This window comes from Microtus oregoni, unplaced genomic scaffold (assembly GCF_018167655.1).
Source record: "Microtus oregoni isolate MIOR12 unplaced genomic scaffold, Mior012 000010F_ref0000083, whole genome shotgun sequence".
NCBI lineage: Eukaryota > Metazoa > Chordata > Mammalia > Rodentia > Cricetidae > Microtus > Microtus oregoni.
The window spans coordinates 13,995,150-14,017,140 of NW_024543069.1; the positions used below are offsets into that span (position 1 = coordinate 13,995,150).

Sequence of the window (21,991 nt, forward strand, 5' to 3'; positions counted from 1 at the left end):
TAGCATTCATCCTATGAAATAATTAGATCAAATGTCATATACTTTAGTAATTACTTAAAACAAGTTAAATATCATGACTATAAATAAAATGATGTATTAAAATACTGTTTTGTTTGAGTAAATCACTAATATCCTTTAGCCAGCTTCCAAACTGAATAAAATCAGCCCTGAATAAAAGTTCAACATGATCCTTTCCACTTAAAAATGTTTATAAAATTACATATATTCATAAAATGTACATATACACGTATGTCCAGTGTACACAGATACATATTTTCATACACGTATGTATATAATATCCATTTGTAGATCTACATATATACTACATCTACATTAGATATCCCTGTATGTGTATATATTTTTAAATATATAAAATATATACCCAATTCAAGGGTGATAATACTTTTCTGCTTCTTGGCTTTTTCTTCCTTTTTTCTCTGTTACTTTCACCTTAGACATGTGTAGTAGCACACAGTTTTGAAAACTAGTGCTCAGGAGGCAGAGACAGGCAGAGCTCTGTGAGGTCAAGACCAACCTGGTCTGCATAATAAGTTTCAGGTCATCAGACCACCCAGGGTTGCATAGTGCAACCATGTGCCAAAAAACAAAAACATACAACTTTTCTTTTCCTCAAAGAAGTATTTAAGTTAAAATGACTTCTTATTAGGTCTTGAATACTCTCAGTTAGAAAATACTGAATCGCCAGGATTTTATATTCTTATTTAAAAAATACTGAAGTGTCAAGCATACCTGTAATCCCAGCATACGGGAGATGGGGCAGGAGGATTTCCACAAGTAGGAGGCCAGCCAGGTCTAAAATAAACAAATATATAAATCTGGAGCATAAGTAAAAGAATAAAAAAGTAAGTTCACAAGGATGAAGAAACTAGAAGACACCTAAATGATGGTGGTGCACACCTTTAATCCCAGCACTCCGGAGGCAGAAGCGGGTGAATCTCTGAGTTCCAGGGCTACACAGAGAAATTATCTTGGGAAGAGAGAGAGAAACAGAGAGAGAGACAGAGACAGAGACAGTGAGAAGAGAGAGACAGAGACAGACAGAGACTAGAAGACAACAGGGAACAGCAGACAAGATAAATCAACCAAGTTTTAGGAAATAACTGATTAAGGATTTAGAACTACAAAAACTGAATACTAAGCAACTTGCAGAAAATTCCAACAAGAAAAAAGCCAACTCATGCAACCCAAATCAGAATGAAGCAGGAGTGTGAAACACACCACACAGGCACAATGAGGTATAAAGCTAGAAAAAGGAACTGACTGAATTTCTGTACAAGAAATAGTCTCAGGTCCCCTCCCCTCATGCCATCTGGCCAGGTGATTAGCTTTCTCCAACCCCTGCAGGACATAAAGTGTATCTGATGGGAGTTTGAAGTCTAAAAAACGAGTTGTTTTTTTTTAAGTGGGGGAGACATAGGGATGTCAAACTAAAAGTTAAAGGGGTTAAGTGAAAATTCCGAAGTCAAGTGTACATCCTTGGACAGAAATAAGATCTCTATAAAGTCCACAGAATCAACTAACCTGGGTTTACAGGAACTGACTGAGACTGAACCAACAACCAGGGAGCTTGCATGGGGAGTGACCTAGTCTGCTACATAAGTGTGAAGTTATATAGCTTGATCTTCTTGTGGGACTTCTAACAGTGGGAACAGGGACTGTCTCTGACTCTTTTACAGGCTTTTGGGACCATATACCTTTTACTGGGTTGCCTTGCACACCCTTATCAAGGAGAGGTGCTTCGTCTTAACTCAACTTGATGTGCCATGTTTTGTTCATTTCCATGGGAGGCCTGACTTTTTCTGAAGAGAAAATAAGAAGATTGGAGGGGAAATAGAGGGAAGATGGTGGGGGAAGAGTGGGAAACTGCAGTCGGCATGTAAAATAAATAAATTTTTAAAATAAAAAATTAAGAACAACAAAAACAAAAAGATTTCTATAAAAACTGAACTGTACCCAATGGACAATAACACATCTAAAGGTCCCTGAACAAAACCCTGTAACACAGCCCACAGCTGATGAGCTCAAATAAAGAGAGTGAACCTTTTCTATAAAGTCTTTCTCTGTTACCTTCTTAGTGAATACACAAGACAGTCCACTAGGTGCGGAAAGCCTCTGTCTCAGTACCGAGGCAGCACCCCCCTGGTGCTGTGAAGCCCTGGACCAGCACCCAGCAACACAGAAGGAAAGTAAACAATAAGTGCAACGCAGAAAAGAGAAACAACTCACAGCAAAGTGGGAGCACACAGAGAAAAGCAACAACAGAAACTTCAGGAACAAAAACTCATTAATATCTTCAGGTGGGTAACGAGAGGCGTCCCAGCAAGCAATGAGAAAATGCTCCAAGGAGAAAGCGTGGTCTAAATAAATGACAGACGAGATAAGGTTGGAAAAGGTCAAACACTCGTAGAAGGTGAAAAGAAAATGAGACAAACTTGAAAAAATTGAAAACCTTAAAATAAAAGTAAAGACATCTATCCAGAAAATCCAATATTTAACTGATAAAGAAGCCATTACAAAAGAACAGAAAAAGAAATGAGGAAAAACATGTCGAAGAATTATTGAAGAAAAATTAAAAAGCATGAATTTCTCCCAAGTACTTGGAATAGTAAGATTTTATTAAAAAAAATAAACATATACTAGGGATAACTTAGAAAAGAATCAGACACTGGAGATTATGCCTAGTATACTGAAGGCTCTTTTGAACTCAAACAAAGAAAAATAATAATTATCAGGCATCAAGAATAAAAAGATCCCAGACAATTCAAAAGAGTCACAACATAAAATAAAGGAAAGCACAATAAAATGCAGAGACTTTTCAGATGGCAACACAAGAACAAAGGAAATTCACCGTCAAATTTCCAAAAAAACTAATTCCAATCTCAAATCTCTTTCCATCTATCTTACCAAATCAGTGGTCTGGTAAGATTACAAAACAGACATTTTTAGAAATTTAAGTCATTAAAACTAGATGTCATGCTCACCCTTCTTCAGAAGTTTCCAAACAGCGTGCTTCATCAGAACGAAAACAAGACACAACAAAGACAACAAGCCTCAAAATGTGAGCTGTCTAACACTGAAGATGAAAACGTCTCAGGATGAGAGATACATCAGTGGGCCCCATACAGGAAGTCCTAGACTTCCGAGGTATTGGGTTCTAGAGTACCAACAACTCCCAAAAGAGAGCCCAAGGACCCTTCAAGTCAGGATATTCAAAAGGTAAAATTATTTTCATTATTATATACAAACATTATCTCTCTAGATGTTCTGAATTTTCGCAAGAATCAAAGCAGAAGCAAACTATAATGGGCTCACTGCATTCTTCCCTGGTCCTTCCCCACTTGACGCTCCACTAGAATCTCAGTGAACAGTGTTGTTGATAGAGCCAAGAATACTGCTCAGGGGTAGAGTACTTGTCTACCTCATACAAGACCCAAGGTTCAATCCCCAGTCCAGCGACAGCACATATACCACGCTGCCCAAAAGTACCCTTGGCAAAGGAATAAGTCATTAAATGTATTAAATTTCAATATGCATAATTTCTATCATATAATGAAGGATGCTGGTTGTCTTAAAAAGAAATGTGCAACTGAACTGCAAGCTGAACTAGCTGCTTTTATTATAAAACATGATTTTTATTGCAAAATTGCCAACAGATGATCACTCAGCCTTGGTTATTTGGCAGCCTTTTTCTCAGACTGAATGAAAATGAACTTTTACCTCAAGGAAAATTAACAATACCTGTCATTAATCATAAATGTCTGCTCTTAACTAAAAGATTTAAATTTTGGATTACTTGTATTTGCCTAGTTCTCAGACTGTTTCTTTTCTAAGATCAATGGCAATATTAATACACATGAATGTTATAGAATAAAGGGTGCCAACATTTGAAAGATTTATCTAATTCAGTAAACCAGTATTTTCCAATTGCCAAAGAATGTCACAAAAATCATTCACAGTGCAAGACAAAAAGATTTTAATTCAATAAAGATTAATAATACAAAAAAAGTTCAGTGATAGGGTTTCAAATACATTAAAACCGACCTTCAAGAAATTTAAAAACATTTTAACTTCTCAGTAAGTTGAATGAAGAAGTAAATATAATACAGTGTCTTCAAGCAAGCCAGACATCAGGTACTTGCAAAACTAGAAAATAATCCTTCTTTCTCAAGGTTTGCTTTTGAAAATATGACTATTTTTCATATTAAATTTGTTACCATGTTGATTATTATTTTAAGTGAATTCACAAGAAGCTTACAGCTTTGTTTAGAAGAAAGGTAAATGTTTACAGACAACACAAAGAAAAGTTAAGGAGTATCCTCAACAATCTGTAAGAGTATGAAAGGTTCTTAAGACTAAAAATTTGAGAAGAACTGTCCTAATTTTTCTGCAGGCATTTCCCTTCCTGTCTTGCTTAATTAATTCCCTAGTTAAAGATGAAGAAAAAGAAAAAAAAACAAACAAACAAAGATGGGCAACCATTTGGCCATATATCTTTGGGTAACCAAAAATCAAAACATAGCAAGTGGGTATAAATTTTTCTTTATTCTAATGACAAATGATGTCACACATGAATAGAAAAAATCAGAGGGAGACTACAAAAAGGTTTTCTCTATAACTGGCAGGTACGTAGTTCCCAATACACCACTGTATGTCCTTAGCAAAGGTGATGGTTAATTTTCATTGTCAACCTAACAGGATCTGAAATCACCATGGAAACACTCTTTGGGTGTGTGTAACAGGGTGTTTCCGGAAAGGTTTAGGGAGGAACCAGAACTGGGGCTACTATCCTAAAGCGGATAAAATGGAGAAGTGCATTGAGCGCCTGTACTCCTCAGGGACTGGAGACACAATGTGCTCAGGCTGTTGCTACCATGACTTCCCTACCACGCAATGCTGTATCTGCAAACGGTGCGGCAAACATGGCCTTTCCTCTGTGATGTGCTTCTGTCGGGCGTTTGTCAATGCAATGAGAAAAGCAATGCTGCTTGTAACTGAATAGTCTCGCTCATTCTAGCCGTGCCATCAACTTATACTGCGCCCCTGTAGAAAGGAAGAATTTCTACACTTGACTCCATTGGCGAGGTGAACGCATGGAAGCGGTCCTATCATTCGGCAATGATCATATTTTTTCAGCAAACTCCACAAAATAACAAAGCTCCATACAGCAAGTTCTTGGTTTTCTGTTCTTCTCTAGTTCTTCCTGGTTTCAGCTTCCTGGACTCAATTACTCCTTCTACAGAAGTGAAGCCATGACAGGTAATGACCACAAGACAACAATTTAAAATGTTTTATTGTAAAGTTCAAGTGGCTGATTAAAAATATAAAGTCAAGATGTGACCATTTAATAATAGAGAACTTTAAGGCACATGTCCGTAATAAGGATAAAGAAGTAGTTATTATGTTTCAGAAAGCGGGCAATTCGTTTAAAAGAACAAAGGTTCGCAGAGGACATGACAATTTATAAGTCCTCTGCCATAGTATTTCATTAAAAATAAAAATACAATCTTTGATCCAGGGTACATGCCCCTTCCTCAATAAAAGGTAAAAACAGTAAAATGGGTGGGCACATGCTTACTATCTCACCACCTGGGCAGTAGGGGCAAGATAGGTTTTAGACTACATGGCAAGTTCAAGGTCAACCTGGGCGCTGGACACACTGGGAAAAAACAGAATAGCAAGTAAAACTGGAGTGGACACTATTTAACATACTATGTAATCCAAAAAAAAGCAGAGAACCACGCAAAGCAAAGGAATTAAAAGAATAGAGATAAACTTCAGACATAACAAAGCAAAATTCAAAAGAAATAAAGAATTCTGTCAAAGCACCCAATAGGACCGACACACATAAGAACTCACAGAGGCTGTGGCATCACGCCCAGGGCCTGCACAGATCCTGCAGTGCTGCACAGGGTCCAGCACTGAGAGGGAGAGGCAGACAGGGGCTCCGGCCCAGCCAAAAAGCTGTCTCCAACTGACAACTGCTCCGAAGGAAAACTTAGTTCTCCAGGGGAGTCTCACTGGGCGTAGAAACCAGTGAAGGCCAGGCCCCACGTCCAGTGATGGCCAACACAAAATAAGCACAAAGGTCTTCTTGGAGATTTTTTTTTTTGTCTCACATTGCTTTGTTTAGGCAATTTTTTAACCATACTGGTCTTTTGCTTGTATATTATGGTTTCCAATTTTGAATTTTTGGGGGGTTTGTGTGTGCCTCTCTGTGTCTATGTATTTCTCATGTTCTTAGCTTCTTTTTTATTTTTTTGCTCGTTTATTCATTTTGTATCATCCTCATTTGTCTTTTTATTTGCCTGTTTTCTTAGAGAGAGAAAAAGAAGGCATGGAGTTGGGTGGGGAGGATCTGGGAGATGAGGGGAAACTGTGATCAGAACACATAGTATGAAAACAACTTTTTCAATGCAAAAATGAAATACTTCTGTTGCAACACCAACAACATCAAAAGTCTGTAGATTAGCATCTCTTGTTAAACTGACAAATCATAGGATTCCCTCCTGTGGTCTGAAGGTGCAACCAGAAAAAGAGAGCTATCAACGCCCTATCACAACCCCATGAGGAGCAGTCCCTGTCCAGCTGCTGCGTGCTGAATCTGTCCAGTCTGGGTCAGCAAGGCCAATCGCCAGACAAGCGCCAGCTGCCTTTGTCTTTTTCCGCTTCAGACACTCTTAGCCCTCTTATTGAACGTACAGTAATAAAGTGTTACCACCTAGCAAGAAACCGCCTTTGTCTGCAGATAAAGTGAATATTCATAAACTCTAACTAGAGGGGGCTCTCAAAGGAGACCTCATTTCCCCACAAGATTGAACCTGTCACATCCGCTCCACTCCTTAAAACCTGAAAACTCCACATAGCTCCTTCACTGGGAGCTTTCCCATACAAGTTCAAAGATGACAATTCGAATCCCTTCATAAGCCAACAGATGAGAGGTGAATGCATTTAACAACCTACTTCTTAGTGGGGACAAAACTCGGCTACTGGCGAGTCTAGATTTTGTTTCAATAGCATTTAAAAATACAACTCAGAAATTACATGACTCATAACCTAAAATCTAGGGCAAGTAACACACACATTTTAACTGCTCAGAAAAGTAGGGTTCAAGGGTAGCCATCTGGTCACGTGACCAAAAGTCCTGACGTCGAAAAAAATTTTCAGAATGCTTTAAGTGATGTATTTCACGACAGGGAGATCTGTTTGACCTTGTGCCGTCTCTCACGTCAACCAGGGGTTAGACAGGTCAGAGGATGGGGACCAAGTGCTCATTAGATTTAGCATCCCCCTGGCTCCAACCACCTGGAGGAGGTGAGAGTGAAATGGGCTATGGAGGTAGGACACTGGGAAACCCCGAAACGGCGGGTGATCGAGACCCGGGACCGGAGGAATGGGGGCCAACTCTCCACACCACCTCCAGCCCATAGGCCGAGCCCGAGGCCCGCGGCCGCTCGCCACCCGCGACCGCCCACTCCCGCGGTCCGCGTGCCCGGGGCCAGCGAGCAGGGAGCCTCCCAGGTGCGAGGCGCATGCGCGCACGGCTCCGCTCCGCACGCCGCGGGCCCCGGCCCGGCCTCGGCCACTGACTGTGCCAGGCCCCACGCCGCCTCACGCCGAGCGGGGCCTCCGGGCGCCTCCTTCGCGGGCGCCGCCCCCAAGCTCTGGACGCCGGCATCACCTGGGTCGACCTTCGGGCTCGCACCTCCGGGCGCGGGGACCTGGAACCCCCTCTTCTAACCGCGGCGCCACCGGCGTCCTCAGAACTTGCTTCAGTTTAAGCTCAGCGCCTTCCTGGTTCCAGCGCCAGGCAGCGTCAGCCGAGCTGCCGAGTGCGTCGATGCAGGCCGCTAGGCCACCAGGAATGCCGAGCGAGTGGATTGTCATGCCGCCAATTTTTTGTTTAATGTTTGTTTCGCATGTTTGCATAATTGGATTTTCTTGTTCCCAAAAAGCAATAAAGGTGGGACTATGGGATGTTACTGCCTTAGTAATCGTCGTTATCGTCACAGATAATCAGTAAACATCTACATCGTGGGAAGTTATGTTTAAGACATTCGCGCTGAGCAAAATTGGTTAGTTCCTGTTACGCGACGTCGAAATTCGCCCAACAATAATAAATCATGGAGTGCGTCTGCATAGAGTTGTGCATGATTAAACTGTAATGAGTTATTTGCAAAAATACATTAAAAATCGGAGTGTGTTGGGGGGTGGGGGTTCTACCGTGAAGGTGAAGGCATTCACGGATGGACGCAAATTAGTTCTAATATTAAAGTAACCGTTGGATAGAGGGAAGAAATCTGCCCGATGCGAGAAGTTTCTTCTAGAACAGAAATCAAATATATACATTTATCACAAACTTCAGTGGCCGAAATTAAAGACATGCAACCTTTTCTGTAGTCCATAGCATATTTTCCTTGTGTGAAAATTGTTTTTCACTATTTAGTCTAAGGAAGCAAAGCTAAGGAAATACATAAAATATCAGCCTGAGTTCCTGCCGACCTTTAGCTAGATACCAAGGTACAGATTTCCACAGACATTTGAGATGCAAATCACCTCCAATATAGATCTATTTCTGGGAAATCGCTGTACCTTAACTAACCAGTTTTGAGGGACCATTTTAAAATGGAACTGCAACACTCCATGTTTTCTTATAAATAATTCAAGAGCTGGGAGAACTCTTGGGGTCCAGATTTTTTGGTTGTTTTGTTTATATCTGTGCATATGCTGTCAGCTGAGTTTTAACCTCCATATTTTTTTTCTTTTCAAAACTGGTTTTTGAAATGTCTTATCTCGGGAAAATATTTGCTGTTTAGTGAAACAACATCATACATCATAGTGCTTATTAATATGATTTCAAAACTTTGGACTTCTTAAAACTGAAACTTCCTAACAGAGGAACAGAGGGATGTAGAAGGGAAGGGGGCAGGAGGATATAAGAGGCTAACAGAAGAGGTATATTGTATCATATATGGAAAATTCAAGAATGAAACCTATCTGTACAATTACACACTAATAAAATTTTAAATTAAATGTCCTCTCTGCAAGTAGGGCTCCATAGCCAGACTCTGGAGATTTACCATTGCTTCATCTACCATCCCTATAGTTAAAATGAGTCCAGAAGATGAAATATAGGGGAAATCTGTTGGATCAAATTACACAACAGTTTTGTCTGAGCCTTCTCTGGTTACCTTTAAAGTGGTCCTCTTTTCTTTCAGCTCAGAAGATGGCATAAGAGTTTGGGTTGAAGTACTGTGTTTAAAGGGATAAAGAAGTATCTGGAGGGTCACCTAATGCCTTATCGGGCTTTTAGCAGCGCTTATTGAAGAGGTGTTTGTGAATATCCATTTCAGGAATCAGCCTGAGAGCTACTGGAACAGCATACCAAATTAGCAGATCCCCTTACCGATCATCCTGCTAAATAAGCTTTTTAAATAGTTTCACAAAAGACTGAAATTGTGTGATTATTCCGCTCTCTTATTGGAATTGCAGTGTTTCAGATAGTAGACCAATGCTCCTAAATTCCTAGAACTTGGAAAGTGTAGTAAAACCAAGTGTTGGTGGACTTCATTAGCATCATTGCTGTTAATACTATAAAGGGAAGCGCTTGTCCTAAAAGCAGAAAAGAAAATGTCTTCAGAAGGAGAGATAACGCCAGAGACAACATACAGCAACATTTCTATTCAGCTTTATTTTCATCTCCTTTAAATGTGCAGAGTGGCTGTGGCGTATTTAGTGTCACATGAAGTTATATAAAGCCTTAAATTACACTTACGTGAGAAACCCTTTATCTGACACGTTACAACTGTGCCCTCTTTACAGATGTTTCAGCTTGTTTTGATGGAACTTCTCGAATTATTTGCTAAGTTTGCTGTTCTAATCAGTGAGCAGAAGACATACATATTAATGGTCTGTAACCGCTTTCATTTTTACTGAGTACTGGATCCAAGATAACGAGAACATGATCTTTTAACATCAGAAAAACCTCATTAATATTTTGGTGTTTAAGTGCCCCCCAAAAAACCCACACTTAAAGGGGTATATTTGTTTACACGTTCAAGTCAATATAACTTTCCATATGTAAATATTCCTTTGTACGCAGAAGCAAGTATTTGCATAGCTAAAAATCTCACAGAAAGGCCCCGTCTACAGGACACAGGCGTGTTCCCCCTATATAACAAATAGTTTGCATAAAATGAGTCAGAAATATAGTTTTTTAAGTTATGAATCAGAGAGAAAGAGAGTTGTTTTCCCCCCTCCGAAGAGTAAGTCTTTTTCCACAGTCCACGGTAAATAAAAATTAGGCGAGCGACAATTAACGTCGGTAATTTTTTCCGCAGAACTGAAAAAGTGATAATCCTTTGTTTTTCAAATTAGGAAATGCTTCCTGGGTTGCTAAATAATTAAAGACCTGGTGCAGGGGGTTGTAAAGAAAAAGAATAAGAATCTTGAGACCTCAGAGAGGAAACGAAATGAAACTGCGCCTGACCCGGCTCTAAGAAAACACCTTAAAAGCGGATCTGGCGGGGGAGCAACTGTTCAGGAAACAAGTTAAATCGACCAACCCCTTATAGCGGGAAATGTCTTCACGGGAGTCGGCTTTGACTCTGAGGAGCGAGTAATAGGGTGAATTACAGGGACGGGCACTCGGTAAGGCTGGCTGCCGGGAAGAAAGATCCTAAAAGGAGGTATAGGAGTCCAAGGAGCTGTAGCGAAGCCCTGCTCGCAGCAGGCACGTGAAGCCAGGATGCCCAGTTGTGCAGCTGCAGCGGCCTCAGGGAGGAAGGGGTGTGGGACCGGAATGCTGGAGTGATTGCTGGGCCTATTAACCGGAGAGCGCCCGATGCCGGGCCGGAGACCAGGGGTCATCAGTGTAGGGTCGAGCAGTTGGGGTGCCCACCCGGACGGAGCGAGGCTGTAGGGTTAGATACTCTCTGAAGATACCCACCGACTCGGATTGCAGTGCACTTGTGCGTTTCCTCTTGGCCCCGCCTCCGAGAAGTCTATCCAGATCCCCAGTGTTTTACTAAGTCGTGACACCAACGCAAAATCCACGCTTAATTAAATTAATTAGGGATTCTTGTCAATCCTGGATTAATGGCCAAGAGCACCGCGGCCGAGGCTATCAGAAAACCCAACCGCCAGGACCTGCCTCCTCTCCCCGCCCCCTCTGGTCCCCTGCTTGCCCTCCCACTCCAACCCGGTGGACTCCTGCCTGGATCCTCCATCCTTAATATTCGCATTCATATTCATATTCTCTCTCTCTCTCTCTCTCTCTCTCTCCCTCTCCCTCTCCCTCTCCCTCTCCCTCTCCCTCTCCCCTTTTCCTCCCTCTCTCTCTCTTCCTCACTCCCTCTCCTCCCCACCCCAGGTAGTGGCGCTCCTGCTACCCGCGAAGGGGTTCACTCAGAGTTGCGAGGGGAGGTAATTTACTCAGAACAAGGGGCCGCCTTTAGGAAGTATAAATAGTGAGACTTCAAGAGCTGCGTCGCTATCAGATCTGAACTCTCCGCAGGAAGAATTGTCAAAGATCTTAACATTGAACACGCGCGCTCCGGCAGGGAAGCATCAGTTCCCATTTCCCTCTGGCGGCCCCCGCCCCTTCCCTCCTCCCCCCTGTCCCCCCTCTCCCCTCCTCCTCTTCGTCCTCCTCCTCCTCCTCTTACTTCTTTTTCTCCTTCTACTTCTCTTCTTTCTTCTCCTCTTTTTCTTCTTCCTCCTCCTCCCTCTCCTCCCCCACCCCCTGCCCCATTGATGTGTTATTATTGGGGGGGCTGGAGCAGTAAAAAAAGAAGGAGGAAAAAAAGAGCGGGGCTCGGCAGGGAGAGCTTGAGCGCGAGGCTGACCGGCAGCGGCCGCGATGGAAGAACTTACAGCGTTCGTCTCCAAGTCTTTTGACCAGAAAGTGAAGGAGAAGAAAGAGGCCATCACGTACCGGGAGGTGCTGGAGAGTGGGCCGCTGCGTGGGGCCAAGGAACCGGGCTGCATCGAGCCGGGCCGCGACGACCGCAGCAGCCCGGCAGTCCGGGCGGCCGGCGGAGGCGGCGGCGCGGGAGGAGGCGGAGGCGGAGGCGGAGGAGGCGGAGGAGGTGCTGGAGGAGGAGGAGCAGGCGGAGGAGCTGGAGGAGGGCGCTCTCCCGTCCGGGAGCTGGACATGGGAGCCGCGGAGCGGAGCAGGGAGCCGGGCAGCCCGCGGCTGACGGATGGTAATGGCCTGTCCCCGGTCGCGGTTCCCCTTCCCGCTTTCCCCTGTCCTGCAGGCGAGAGAGGACCCGGGGCCCAACCGGGAGGAGGGCGACAGCGCAGAGGGCCCTGGACCACAGCTTTAGAAGCGACAGAAATAGTGAAGGGGTAGGAGGCCAGACTGCTCAGTCGTGGGTGGGGTCCTCGCGTGGGGGAGAACGTGGGGTTGTGCGCATCCTTCCTAGTTGCTCCGGTTGCACCGAAATGCATTTTTTCGCGAGCAGGAGGATGGGGCCCGCGCTGCGGGACAAGGAAGTTTGCGTGGCCCTCTGCGAGAGGGGGTGCGGCAAGGAGCTCACCAGGAGACCAGTTGTGAAGAGCCTGTAGTCCGAGTTTGCCCGAACCCCTTTCCTAGGCCTAGATGGGGGGGGGGGGGGGCGGGAGAGAAAGAGAAGAACCACAGTAGGTTGCCCCTTCTTTAGAGATGCCACCAAAACCCCTATAACTCTGCAAAGCCCCCTAAATCTCTGGATCTTGGGGACCAAACCTTGCATTGAACTGTTAAGGTAGAAGGCGGCCAGAGGTCCAGGCCAAGCTGAATTTCTGTCAGTGGAGTCTGTGGGGTGTACTAGGGGTGGGGGTGGGGGTGCACTATAGACAGAATTTCTTTACTGCCTAGAATCCTGCAGTACTTTAGGAGTGTGTGTGTGTGTGTGTGTGTGTGTGTTGGTGAGGGTATCATTTTGGAGCCAACAGTATTAGAAAACGGCTTTATCTAACGGCAAAGCGTCTATCAATTCGAAGTTAAAAATTAATTTAGCACTCGGTACTGCAGTAACTGGTGTGCTGCCATATTTTTCCAATTAAGAAAATATGTGGCATGCGTAGAATCACAAATTTAAGCAAGCAATTAGCTTGTTTATAACACGGTCTGTTCCTGTTTAGGCCATTAAGTGGAAAGTCGGGGGCAAAAGAGACATTATATTAAGTCTATTAATCAACTTGAAATTTGGACTTGTTTCCCTTTGAAGCCCCTAAACTTTGAGGGGTATCTGCTCTGTGGGTGACAACAGACAAAAGCCTTCCTCTTCTCATCTGAAGGATGTGTGTTCCTGTTTAAATTTTACTACAATGTTAGCGAGAGTATTTTCCTATTGAATTGACCCCCTAATGTTTGCTGTGACCTTATCTACTTCCTTCCTGGAGGAAGGACAAATGTCCACAAATTGAGCAGCAGAAATACAGGCAACAAATAAGATTACGGTGTAGAAAGCCAGGCTGGGGCGCGATGTGGCGGTTCATCTTCTTCCAGTTCCGGGACCATGTCCTCCTTAATTTAGAAAGTGACAGGATAACTATAAAAGGGCCAGAGGAACCCCTCAGGGTTCACAGCTCAGGGACTTGGGTTAGATAGCCCACCAACCACAAGGTCTGAAGCCTGCATGTGCCGATTCCTAGGGCTGTTGACTTCCAAGCTCAGGGCAAGTGTTAATTTCTTTGTAGCTTGGCTCTTTCCAGACGTGATTTTTATTTTTCCTTGTTGATCCGGATCCTGGGTTGGGAGGAATCGCAAACAGACTCTACTATCTAAACTTAGCTTTGACACTGGACACCCGTCTCCAAATCAGGCACAGAGGATGAAGGTTAGGTGGACCTTATATTGATATGGGCCTGACTTTGGCACTCCGCATCGGTGCCCTTTGGCATAGACGCATATCATCCCTCCTATGACTCCCTTTGCTCAAACTGGCAGAGCTCCTATCTTTTATGTGGAAGGAAAGGGCCGCAAAGTAGCAATGGATGTGTGCAAAAAAAAAATTGCATATTTTATTAAACATCCGAGCTGCTGGATGCATGAAAAGGTTTTAACAGCCAATAGAAACCGAGGAATGTTCTTCTTGAACCTGTTGATCTCAGTGGGTTTAAGCCTTTAGGGTCCAGCTTTGGTTTCCACCGGGGAGGGAGAAGGAGAGGACAGATGTACGGGGTGGGTTTTGCTGACCACCAGAGTCTGTCTGGTTTGCTGCCTCTACCCTTCTGGCCCAGCGTGGGCGGCCAGTCCTCCAGGCCGCGAACATGGCATGGTTGCCTGTGCCAATTCGACCCGGGTCTGGCAGGGAGTACAGGGACTGTCTAGCTGCTGACGGAACCATCCCTAAGGGTCTGGTCAGAGCCCTTGTGCGCGCGGGGACGTGGCTTTTTGTGCCTCGCAGTTCCAGTGTCTCGTTTTCCCGCTGCGACCTTTCAGCCAGCCCAGTTGTTCCTAAATTAGACCAGCAAGTTTGCGGGAGGCAAAGGGCCAGAGGCAGCAGAGGCTGGCGGGACAGTGGAACAGCCCTCTGGGGACGGCTGGCTTGCGAGGCCATTGCGTGGCCTTGCCGCGCCCTTTAACCAAGACCGCGCTCTGCGAGAGGCCGGCGCGACGCTTTTGATTTCCGTGAGTGCATGGGGCAGTGAGTGCCAGAGGGTCAGGAATGCTTTTGGTGTTGGCAGAAGAAGGGAAGAGTATAGGTAGGGATAGATTGAGCTGAGACTACAGTTGAGTTGGGTTGCTGCAAGCCCACTTTGTGCCCAGGCAGCCGTAGAGACGACTTTGCGGGTCTCTCACCGGGTCTTTATGGGGATCCCTACCCCAGGTGTTAGGAGTCTCTAGCCTTCCATTGGACAAATCTGGTAACCGGCTTGTCTTGTTGTTTTTGTCCGTGTGTGTGTGTGTGTGTGTGTGTGTGTGTGTGTGTGTGTGTGTTGGTGCGTGCTCCGACGCACGTGTGGTCCGTCCGTGGTGCCCTCTCCAGTATCCCCCGAACTGAAGGATCGCAAAGACGATGCGAAAGGGATGGAGGACGAAGGCCAGACCAAAATCAAGCAGAGGCGAAGTCGAACCAATTTTACCCTGGAACAACTCAACGAGCTGGAGCGGCTTTTCGATGAGACTCACTATCCAGACGCTTTCATGCGCGAGGAACTGAGCCAGCGACTGGGGCTTTCTGAAGCCCGAGTACAGGTACCCCACTGCGAGCAGACGGAGGCTGGGCCCTGAGAGCTAGAGCCCTGCACCTTAGGGTTTGCCGACAGCTTAGGGGAAACACTTAGGCTGCTGGTGCAGGTGTCTGGTGTGCGGTGAGAAAGCGGGGGAAGGATATCTTTGCTAGATTTCTTAGTTTCTAAAATGGATTTTGATCCCCGTAGCCCCTTTCACCCCTAAGCCAACATATGTTCGCTGAAGAAGAAAGCTGCGCTGGGCCTGCTCCCAGAGTTTCTATTAACCACACCCCCTTGCCTCGTGCTGTCTTTAATGTGGTTTAATCCTAATGGGCCTACTTTTATAAGCCTTAAAAAAAATCCCACAGAAAACGTTTTATCTCTGAAGCCTTAAAAGTTACAACAAGTATTTTGCTCTCTGGAGTTGGGTTTCGTTGAGGGTCTTGGGTTTGCCAAACGGATATACCAATTAGGTTTATAGATGTAAGGACTATAAAGAAAATTAGCATCTGTTAAGTGCAAAAATTTACAGTGTCTGTTAGCGGGTCGATCTCTAACCGGGTGTGAAACAGAGTACACCGAATGTATTTGGTCACCCTTTGTTCCTTCATTTAACCAACGCAAAGAACCTAAACGCTCACGAAAACTCCATTTTTAAAGCAACGTACACGTCTTATTATTGATGTTTGCAAAACCTAACCTTATGAAAAATGCTCATATCACATGAAGTAAGAATTGCACCTTTTTTCATTATTGGTTGTTTAGGTGAATGTAAAACCAAAAAGTGAGGTTACGGATAATCTAAAGGTGGAATTATAAACACACGTACATATCCTTCCAGCTTTATGGGGAACAAATTTAAACGTTTCAGATTGTATTTCCGCTCAAATAATAAAATTGGGGGAAAATGATGGTCATTATTTGTTTGAACACATGGAGCAGTTTTAGCCTAGAACATCTGCAGCTGTTACAAAGTATCGCTGTAACAGATACTCCCTGGGTCTCTAGGCAGAGAGACCACCATCTGTAAGGAACTATGCGCAATTCTTATGGGGCTTCCCCGCATCTTGTAATAGGATCAGGGGGAAAAAACAGAGCAGTAACGTGGACACAGGAAAAATAATAATAGGCCTCCTTGGTCATCACGACGTCAATCCCAGAGCCTTCCTTTTTAAGCCTGCTCTGCTTTGCAGCCTGCCCTGAGCTCTCTAGAGACTCTGCAACCCCTTAAAACCGTGATAATTATTGCAGCCGTGAGTAATAGTATCTCCATTCCAACTCTTCTAGGGGGGAAAAAAGAGTCAAGAAGCCTCAGGCCATGTGAGTCACACAAAGGGTGGCACCCTGGCATGAAATCCACCCTTCCATTATACTCAATATCAGGAGAATTTTTGAAGATTTCCATTGACTCTGGCACTTGGTTTCAAAAACTTATCAGAAAAGGCTCTGAAGCAATATTTCCCTCTTATGTTTTTTTAAAAAAAACATTAATTTGTGAATCAATCAATATGCTGTGTTATTGGAACTGGAGTATTAAAAAGCAAGCCTTATTTGAATTTTTAAAAAAAAATAAAAAATTCACACTGACTTGAAAAGTTGGCAAGTTATTAAAGAACACCATATCCAGTATCCAGGGATTACTTGATTCATACCCCACCCCTCCTGTCTGTGGCAACACTTGTGTGCTTTTTTTAAATGAACTTTATTGCTGCTCTTTTTCCCCCTCATACTTTCATTTAAGTTACAGGAGCTATTTTCTGGAATCTTTCCTACTGTCCTAACTGCAGGCAGTGGCTTTTTCTATGGAAGCAAATTAGATTATCATGATAATGGCACAATTATTCTGCCACTGTGTTACACTCTGCGCACAGAGGGACAGAGAAATTCTAAACTTCTTTGTAGTGAGGCTTCTATGACACAAATTACCTCCCCTCCCCTGCTTCTCCCTCCCCCCACCAAAATAAGAGTCATTATTTGCTTTACTGTTTGGGTTTTTCTTCGAGATGAAGCTAATTAATATTACAGGCTATTACTGAGTCCATTCTTCTTGGGTCTTAACTGGGTAAACATTTAAACCCATTATCACATTGGTTTTAGGCCCCTGGGACTCTGTAATGTGGAAAGATGAAACCGGAACTAATAGTAATTTATCAAGGAACAATTTATCTTACAAAGAGTCTAGGAAGTCTTTCTATTTTATACTTTATCTACATTTCTCATTTTGGAAATTGAGGCTGTTTTGTTTGACTTAAAACTTGTTCTTTGTATCCCAAGATTGACCTAAACACTACTATTTTTTTATTGCACAACTATAATTTAAGACGTTAAGATGTTTTGAATCATTGAGTTTTATGTGTCCCCCCCCCCACCTCTCAACTTGTAGGTCTGGTTTCAAAATCGAAGAGCTAAGTGTAGAAAACAGGAGAATCAGCTCCATAAAGGTATGTCTTATCATGCATTTTATTAATAAGTAAAAGTGGGGAGTGGAGGGATATTGCACTATCAGAGACAAAAACATCTTAGGGATGCAGGTAAGACTTGATTTAAGCGAAGTTTCTGTACAGTTAATGGAAGTCCTACTACTTCGAAACCAGCTGCAACTTATTTCATTCATAGCAGCAATTTAGAAAAAAAAAGTGACATCCTATTTCTACTAGAATCCGTTCTATCTTGCTATCACTTGGCACCTTGGGGATTTTGACAAGAAATGTTGACCTCACCTCTTCTGTTTCATTTCCCTTGTTGTTGTTTTTTTTTTTTTTATAGGTGTCCTTATAGGGGCCGCTAGCCAGTTTGAAGCTTGTAGAGTTGCACCCTATGTCAACGTAGGTGCTTTACGGATGCCATTCCAGCAGGCAAGTACAACCTAGCTTCAAGCTGTTTTTAAATGTAAAAAGGCCTGGATGTTTGGACTGTTGAACAGACCCTGTCTCTGAGCCTCAATGTCCATTCAGTTGAAGAACCCATTTCAAGACTATATAATGATCCCGCTCTCCTTTAAAAACCTATACAGTGTCATGGCCTCAAATACTCAGTGCTCTCTGTTTTCATGGGGACCCCCGAAGGAGCCTGAAGGCAGTAACCTGCCTTTTAGAAAATGCATTTAAGATTACACTTGGGGAGTAGAAGGAGCAGCCTTTGATTAGAATTTTGTCAAATCAAATACAGAGGCCACTCCAAAGGTGTTTTGAAAGCAATCTTCAAAATATTCTTGCTAGGTGTCTTCTACCCCTAGTCACATTCAGTGTCTCTGGCAGAAGACAAATAAACACAGCGATTCCCAATTCAGACTTATCTTCAAAAAGCTGTCCTTACAAAGAAAAAAAAAAAAGGCTTCCTCTCTGATAGAAAGCGAAGACTTGGTCTTCCCAGGGCTGGCTGCCCTACCTCAGCTATCCCTTTCTGAGCCAAAAAAAAAAAAAAAAAAAACCTTTTAAAGGAAAGCCTGCAGCAATGATTAAGTCCTGGGAAATCTCAGTGTTCTGAACTCCCCACTCTCGAAGCCCAAGGGCAAAATGCTTTCCTTGCCACTCTCTGACCTTCCCCATCTTCAGCAGGCATCCCTGCTCACCAAGGCTGTAATGCCACCACCAGTACCCTGGACTGGGAGACTCCAAGTGATACCCATCTAGGGAGCATTAGAATTAGAGAGAGATGAGTGTCCTCACCTCACTAGGAGACCCTGGACCCTGATGGGAAGCCCTTTGAAATGAGGAGAGTTGTGGGGGAGGGGAGGAGGAACACAGGTAGAACTTACTAAGACACTGGCCCTACTAAGAAGGTAGAGGTCTTCAGGCCAGTAGAATCAGCCTCAGTGAGAAGACTATTAGGAATTTAGACTAAGTCCTGCTGACTTGGGGTCAGCATTGAAACAGGATCCTCAGGAAAAGTTGAGACCTGCAGATGCAAGACCATCTCTAAGTGGCAAGAAAAAGTTATGTATTTTATTTTAGTAGTGTGTCCAAGATGTTTGTGACAGAGACAGGAGGAGGGTAACAGTCCTTAAACACAACCTTTTCAAGATATCGCCGAGTTGAGGTGGTGTTGCATGGGTACCATATCAAGGTATGGTATCAGCCACCAAGTCCCCCAAGGGGCCATAACATTCCTGCAGACAGGGATGAGGAACCCAAACAAACATGTTCTTAATGACCTGGGGGTAGTGATGGGGTGCCACAGATTTAGCAAAAACAAAAACCTATAATACCCTTCTCCAAACGGATGTTTAGCAAAATGTAGCTTCCCTGTCGCGCACCCCAATTCTCCCCATAGCCAAGTTGGACGCCGTTAATGTTCTGTTTCTATTCTGTTGTTACCCTAGGATAGTCATTGCAACGTGACGCCCTTGTCCTTTCAGGTTCAGGCGCAGCTGCAGCTGGACAGCGCCGTGGCGCACGCGCACCACCACCTGCATCCGCACCTGGCCGCGCACGCGCCTTACATGATGTTCCCGGCACCGCCCTTCGGACTGCCGCTGGCCACGCTGGCCGCGGACTCGGCCTCCGCCGCCTCGGTGGTGGCTGCTGCCGCCGCCGCCAAGACCACCAGCAAGAACTCCAGCATCGCAGATCTCAGACTAAAAGCTAAAAAGCACGCGGCCGCCCTGGGTCTGTGACGCCGACGCCGGCGCCACGGTCGCTGGAGCCTCCCGAGCGGCGCGACCCCGCACGCCCTCCCGCGATCGGCTGCTTCTCCCGCACCCGCTTCGGACCGCCGAGGCCCGCCCCTTCCCCGCCGACCGCCTCCCGTTTCTTTCTGCTCCCTGGATTCCTAGGGCCGGACTCTGCGTTGGACCCGGGATCCCACGAGGGCCACCAGCCCAGGGGCTCTTGGGACTAAAATTCGGCTTTGTAGGAGCGGGTTTGGATGAGTCTGGCTAGAGCCTGGACAAAGGAGTGTGGGAACAGTGAGAAGTGGATAGCGGCAAGACTGCGGCGATGGACTCCTACATTGAAATAAAATCGTGCTAACAACAAACGAGCAAAAACAAAAAAGAATAGAGAACAAACTAGAGAGAAAAGGAGAAAGGGAGCTTGTTTCTTATGGCTATTTGGCTGGAATTAGAAAGAGAACGACGAAGCAAAACAAGTCTAAAAATTATTTTGTACATAAAAATACGGAAAAAAATAACCTGGATGAATCTTGAGAGAAAGGGGGGAGGGGTTTACCAACTAAAATGTATGTTTTTTTAATGGTCCAAGAAAGCAAAACAGAAGGAAGAGGTATACTTATTTAAAAAAAATTAACATGAAAAAAATGCGCAGCTGGGAAGTTCACAGGTTTTGAAGCTGACCTTTTTCTGCGAAGTTCACTTTAATACGAGACATTTGATAAGAGAGGCGGGCCTCCTTTTACGTTGAATCAGATGCTTTGAGTTTAAAAACACCATGTATGGAAGAGCAAGAAGAGGGAAGACAGTGTGAAAACGAGGAGGAAAAAAAAAAGGACGTTAATACAAAAAAAAAAAGTGATGCCACAGACAATGATTCCTCTGAAAAATTATTATGGCAGAACTGTCCAGACTGCTGACAGTAAATTCTGGTTTGCATGTTACTTGTATTCCATTGATGGTGTCCCCTCCCCTCCCCACACTCAATGTGCACTCTCTACACCTTCGTTCTCAGTGTGGAAAGCGTCTGGATGTGGATCCACATCTAATTTGTCCGGCCTTTAATCCCAAGGGGCAAAGGGAAAAAGTCGGAAGGGAGTTACACACACTCTTGAGTCTTCCAAGAAGATAGAGGCGGTTAGCAAAATACAGGGAAAAGAAAAAGAGCAAAGGAAGCCATGAAGGTATACAGCCGTGCACCGTGCTAGACGCGTCGTCGGTTCCCTCCCGTTTTGTGAATTCCCCTTGCTGGTTTCTTGAAGTCCTGTTTGAGGATAATGCTTTATTTCCCCCCCTCTCTATCCCGTCAAATCCACCTTAAACGACACCCAGCTAGGTACAGACACTAGGTTTGTGTATAATATGTTGATAAACACGAACAAAGTTTATTTTGGCTATAATGTGTGAACTAATGGTTGACTTTCAGCATTTGCATTTTATCTCACAAAGGTGTATTCATTCAAGTAATCTTTTTATTTGTTTCAATTCATGTAGCTATTTAAACAGGGACACTTTGGGCTAAGCAACCTGTAGTCCAAATTCTCTAGCAAGCCTGCCTAGGGCTTTTTTCCCCCCTTTTAATTTACAAGAAAGAGGAAAAGCTCTTCTTACTGAACTTCGGTATGCGTTTGAGCTTTGTAACTATTTGTTCTCCATGAAAACAAAATTATTTATATTTGCCATATTTTTTCTAGTGTATTAAGTTATTTTAAACAAAAGATGCTGTTATGATGTGTTGTCAGTACAAAATGTTTCGGCTCCACTTCTGTTAAACCATTTAAATAAGTGCCAAGTTATTAACCGAAGACACTTTGCGATCAATTGAATGAAAATAGTATTGTTTCATTTGATGGGGTTCGCGTCATCTTTGTTCTTGTTACTATTAAAATATCCGGGATACTCTTCCTTCTTCCTTTTTGATGATATACTCATATTCACACGCACACACACACACACACACACACACACACACACACACACGTTAAGAAGTGCTTCCCTCTGCTCTTATGTGAGGTAATCAGGGTACCCTGAGAAGGGTGGCCCTGGGGATCCCTAGCACTCAGAGCAACTCCGTTGGCCTCACATTAAATACCTACTAAGAGACCAGCTTATGCTAAATCAACAAAAAAGAACAGATTAGAAAAACAACAATAATAGAATCCTCCGCCCAAGACGTTTTGTTCTCCTTCTTCACTTGGC

At 44.1% G+C, this 21,991-nt stretch overlaps 2 protein-coding genes across 3 annotated transcripts in view; one reads left to right on the forward strand and one right to left on the reverse strand.

Moving 5' to 3' along the window:
- Rsrc1 (arginine and serine rich coiled-coil 1) overlaps positions 1–12,054 on the reverse strand; it is a 275,985-nt gene extending 263,931 nt beyond the window's left edge. The window contains exon 1 of the mRNA XM_041659536.1: positions 11,954–12,054. The gene's annotated coding sequence lies outside the window, so the exon portion shown is untranslated. The remainder of the gene's footprint in view (positions 1–11,953) is intronic.
- Positions 11,457–21,688, forward strand: Shox2 (short stature homeobox 2). 2 transcript variants are annotated; one of them, XM_041658892.1, is made up of 5 exons: positions 11,457–12,224; positions 14,997–15,205; positions 17,567–17,624; positions 17,950–18,038; positions 19,505–21,688. In XM_041658892.1, exons 1-5 carry the CDS (start codon positions 11,879–11,881, stop codon positions 19,796–19,798), a joined length of 996 nt encoding a protein of 331 aa, XP_041514826.1. In that variant the 5' UTR covers positions 11,457–11,878; the 3' UTR covers positions 19,799–21,688. The 2 variants fall into 2 exon arrangements, with proteins under 2 accessions (XP_041514826.1, XP_041514827.1); XM_041658893.1 differs by having other exon boundaries at positions 19,541–21,688.
- Positions 21,689–21,991: the final 303 nt, after the last annotated feature.

Bases quoted from the DNA above. Each gene is read 5' to 3' on its own strand.
- Shox2 (XM_041658892.1), top strand. From the start codon at position 11,879: ATGGAAGAACTTACAGCGTTCGTCTCCAAGTCTTTTGACCAGAAAGTG. The intron at 17,625-17,949 runs GTATGTCTTATC...TTTTTTTTATAG, and splicing joins GGAGAATCAGCTCCATAAAG to GTGTCCTTATAGGGGCCGCT. The intron at 18,039-19,504 runs GCAAGTACAACC...TTGTTACCCTAG, and splicing joins TACGGATGCCATTCCAGCAG to GATAGTCATTGCAACGTGAC.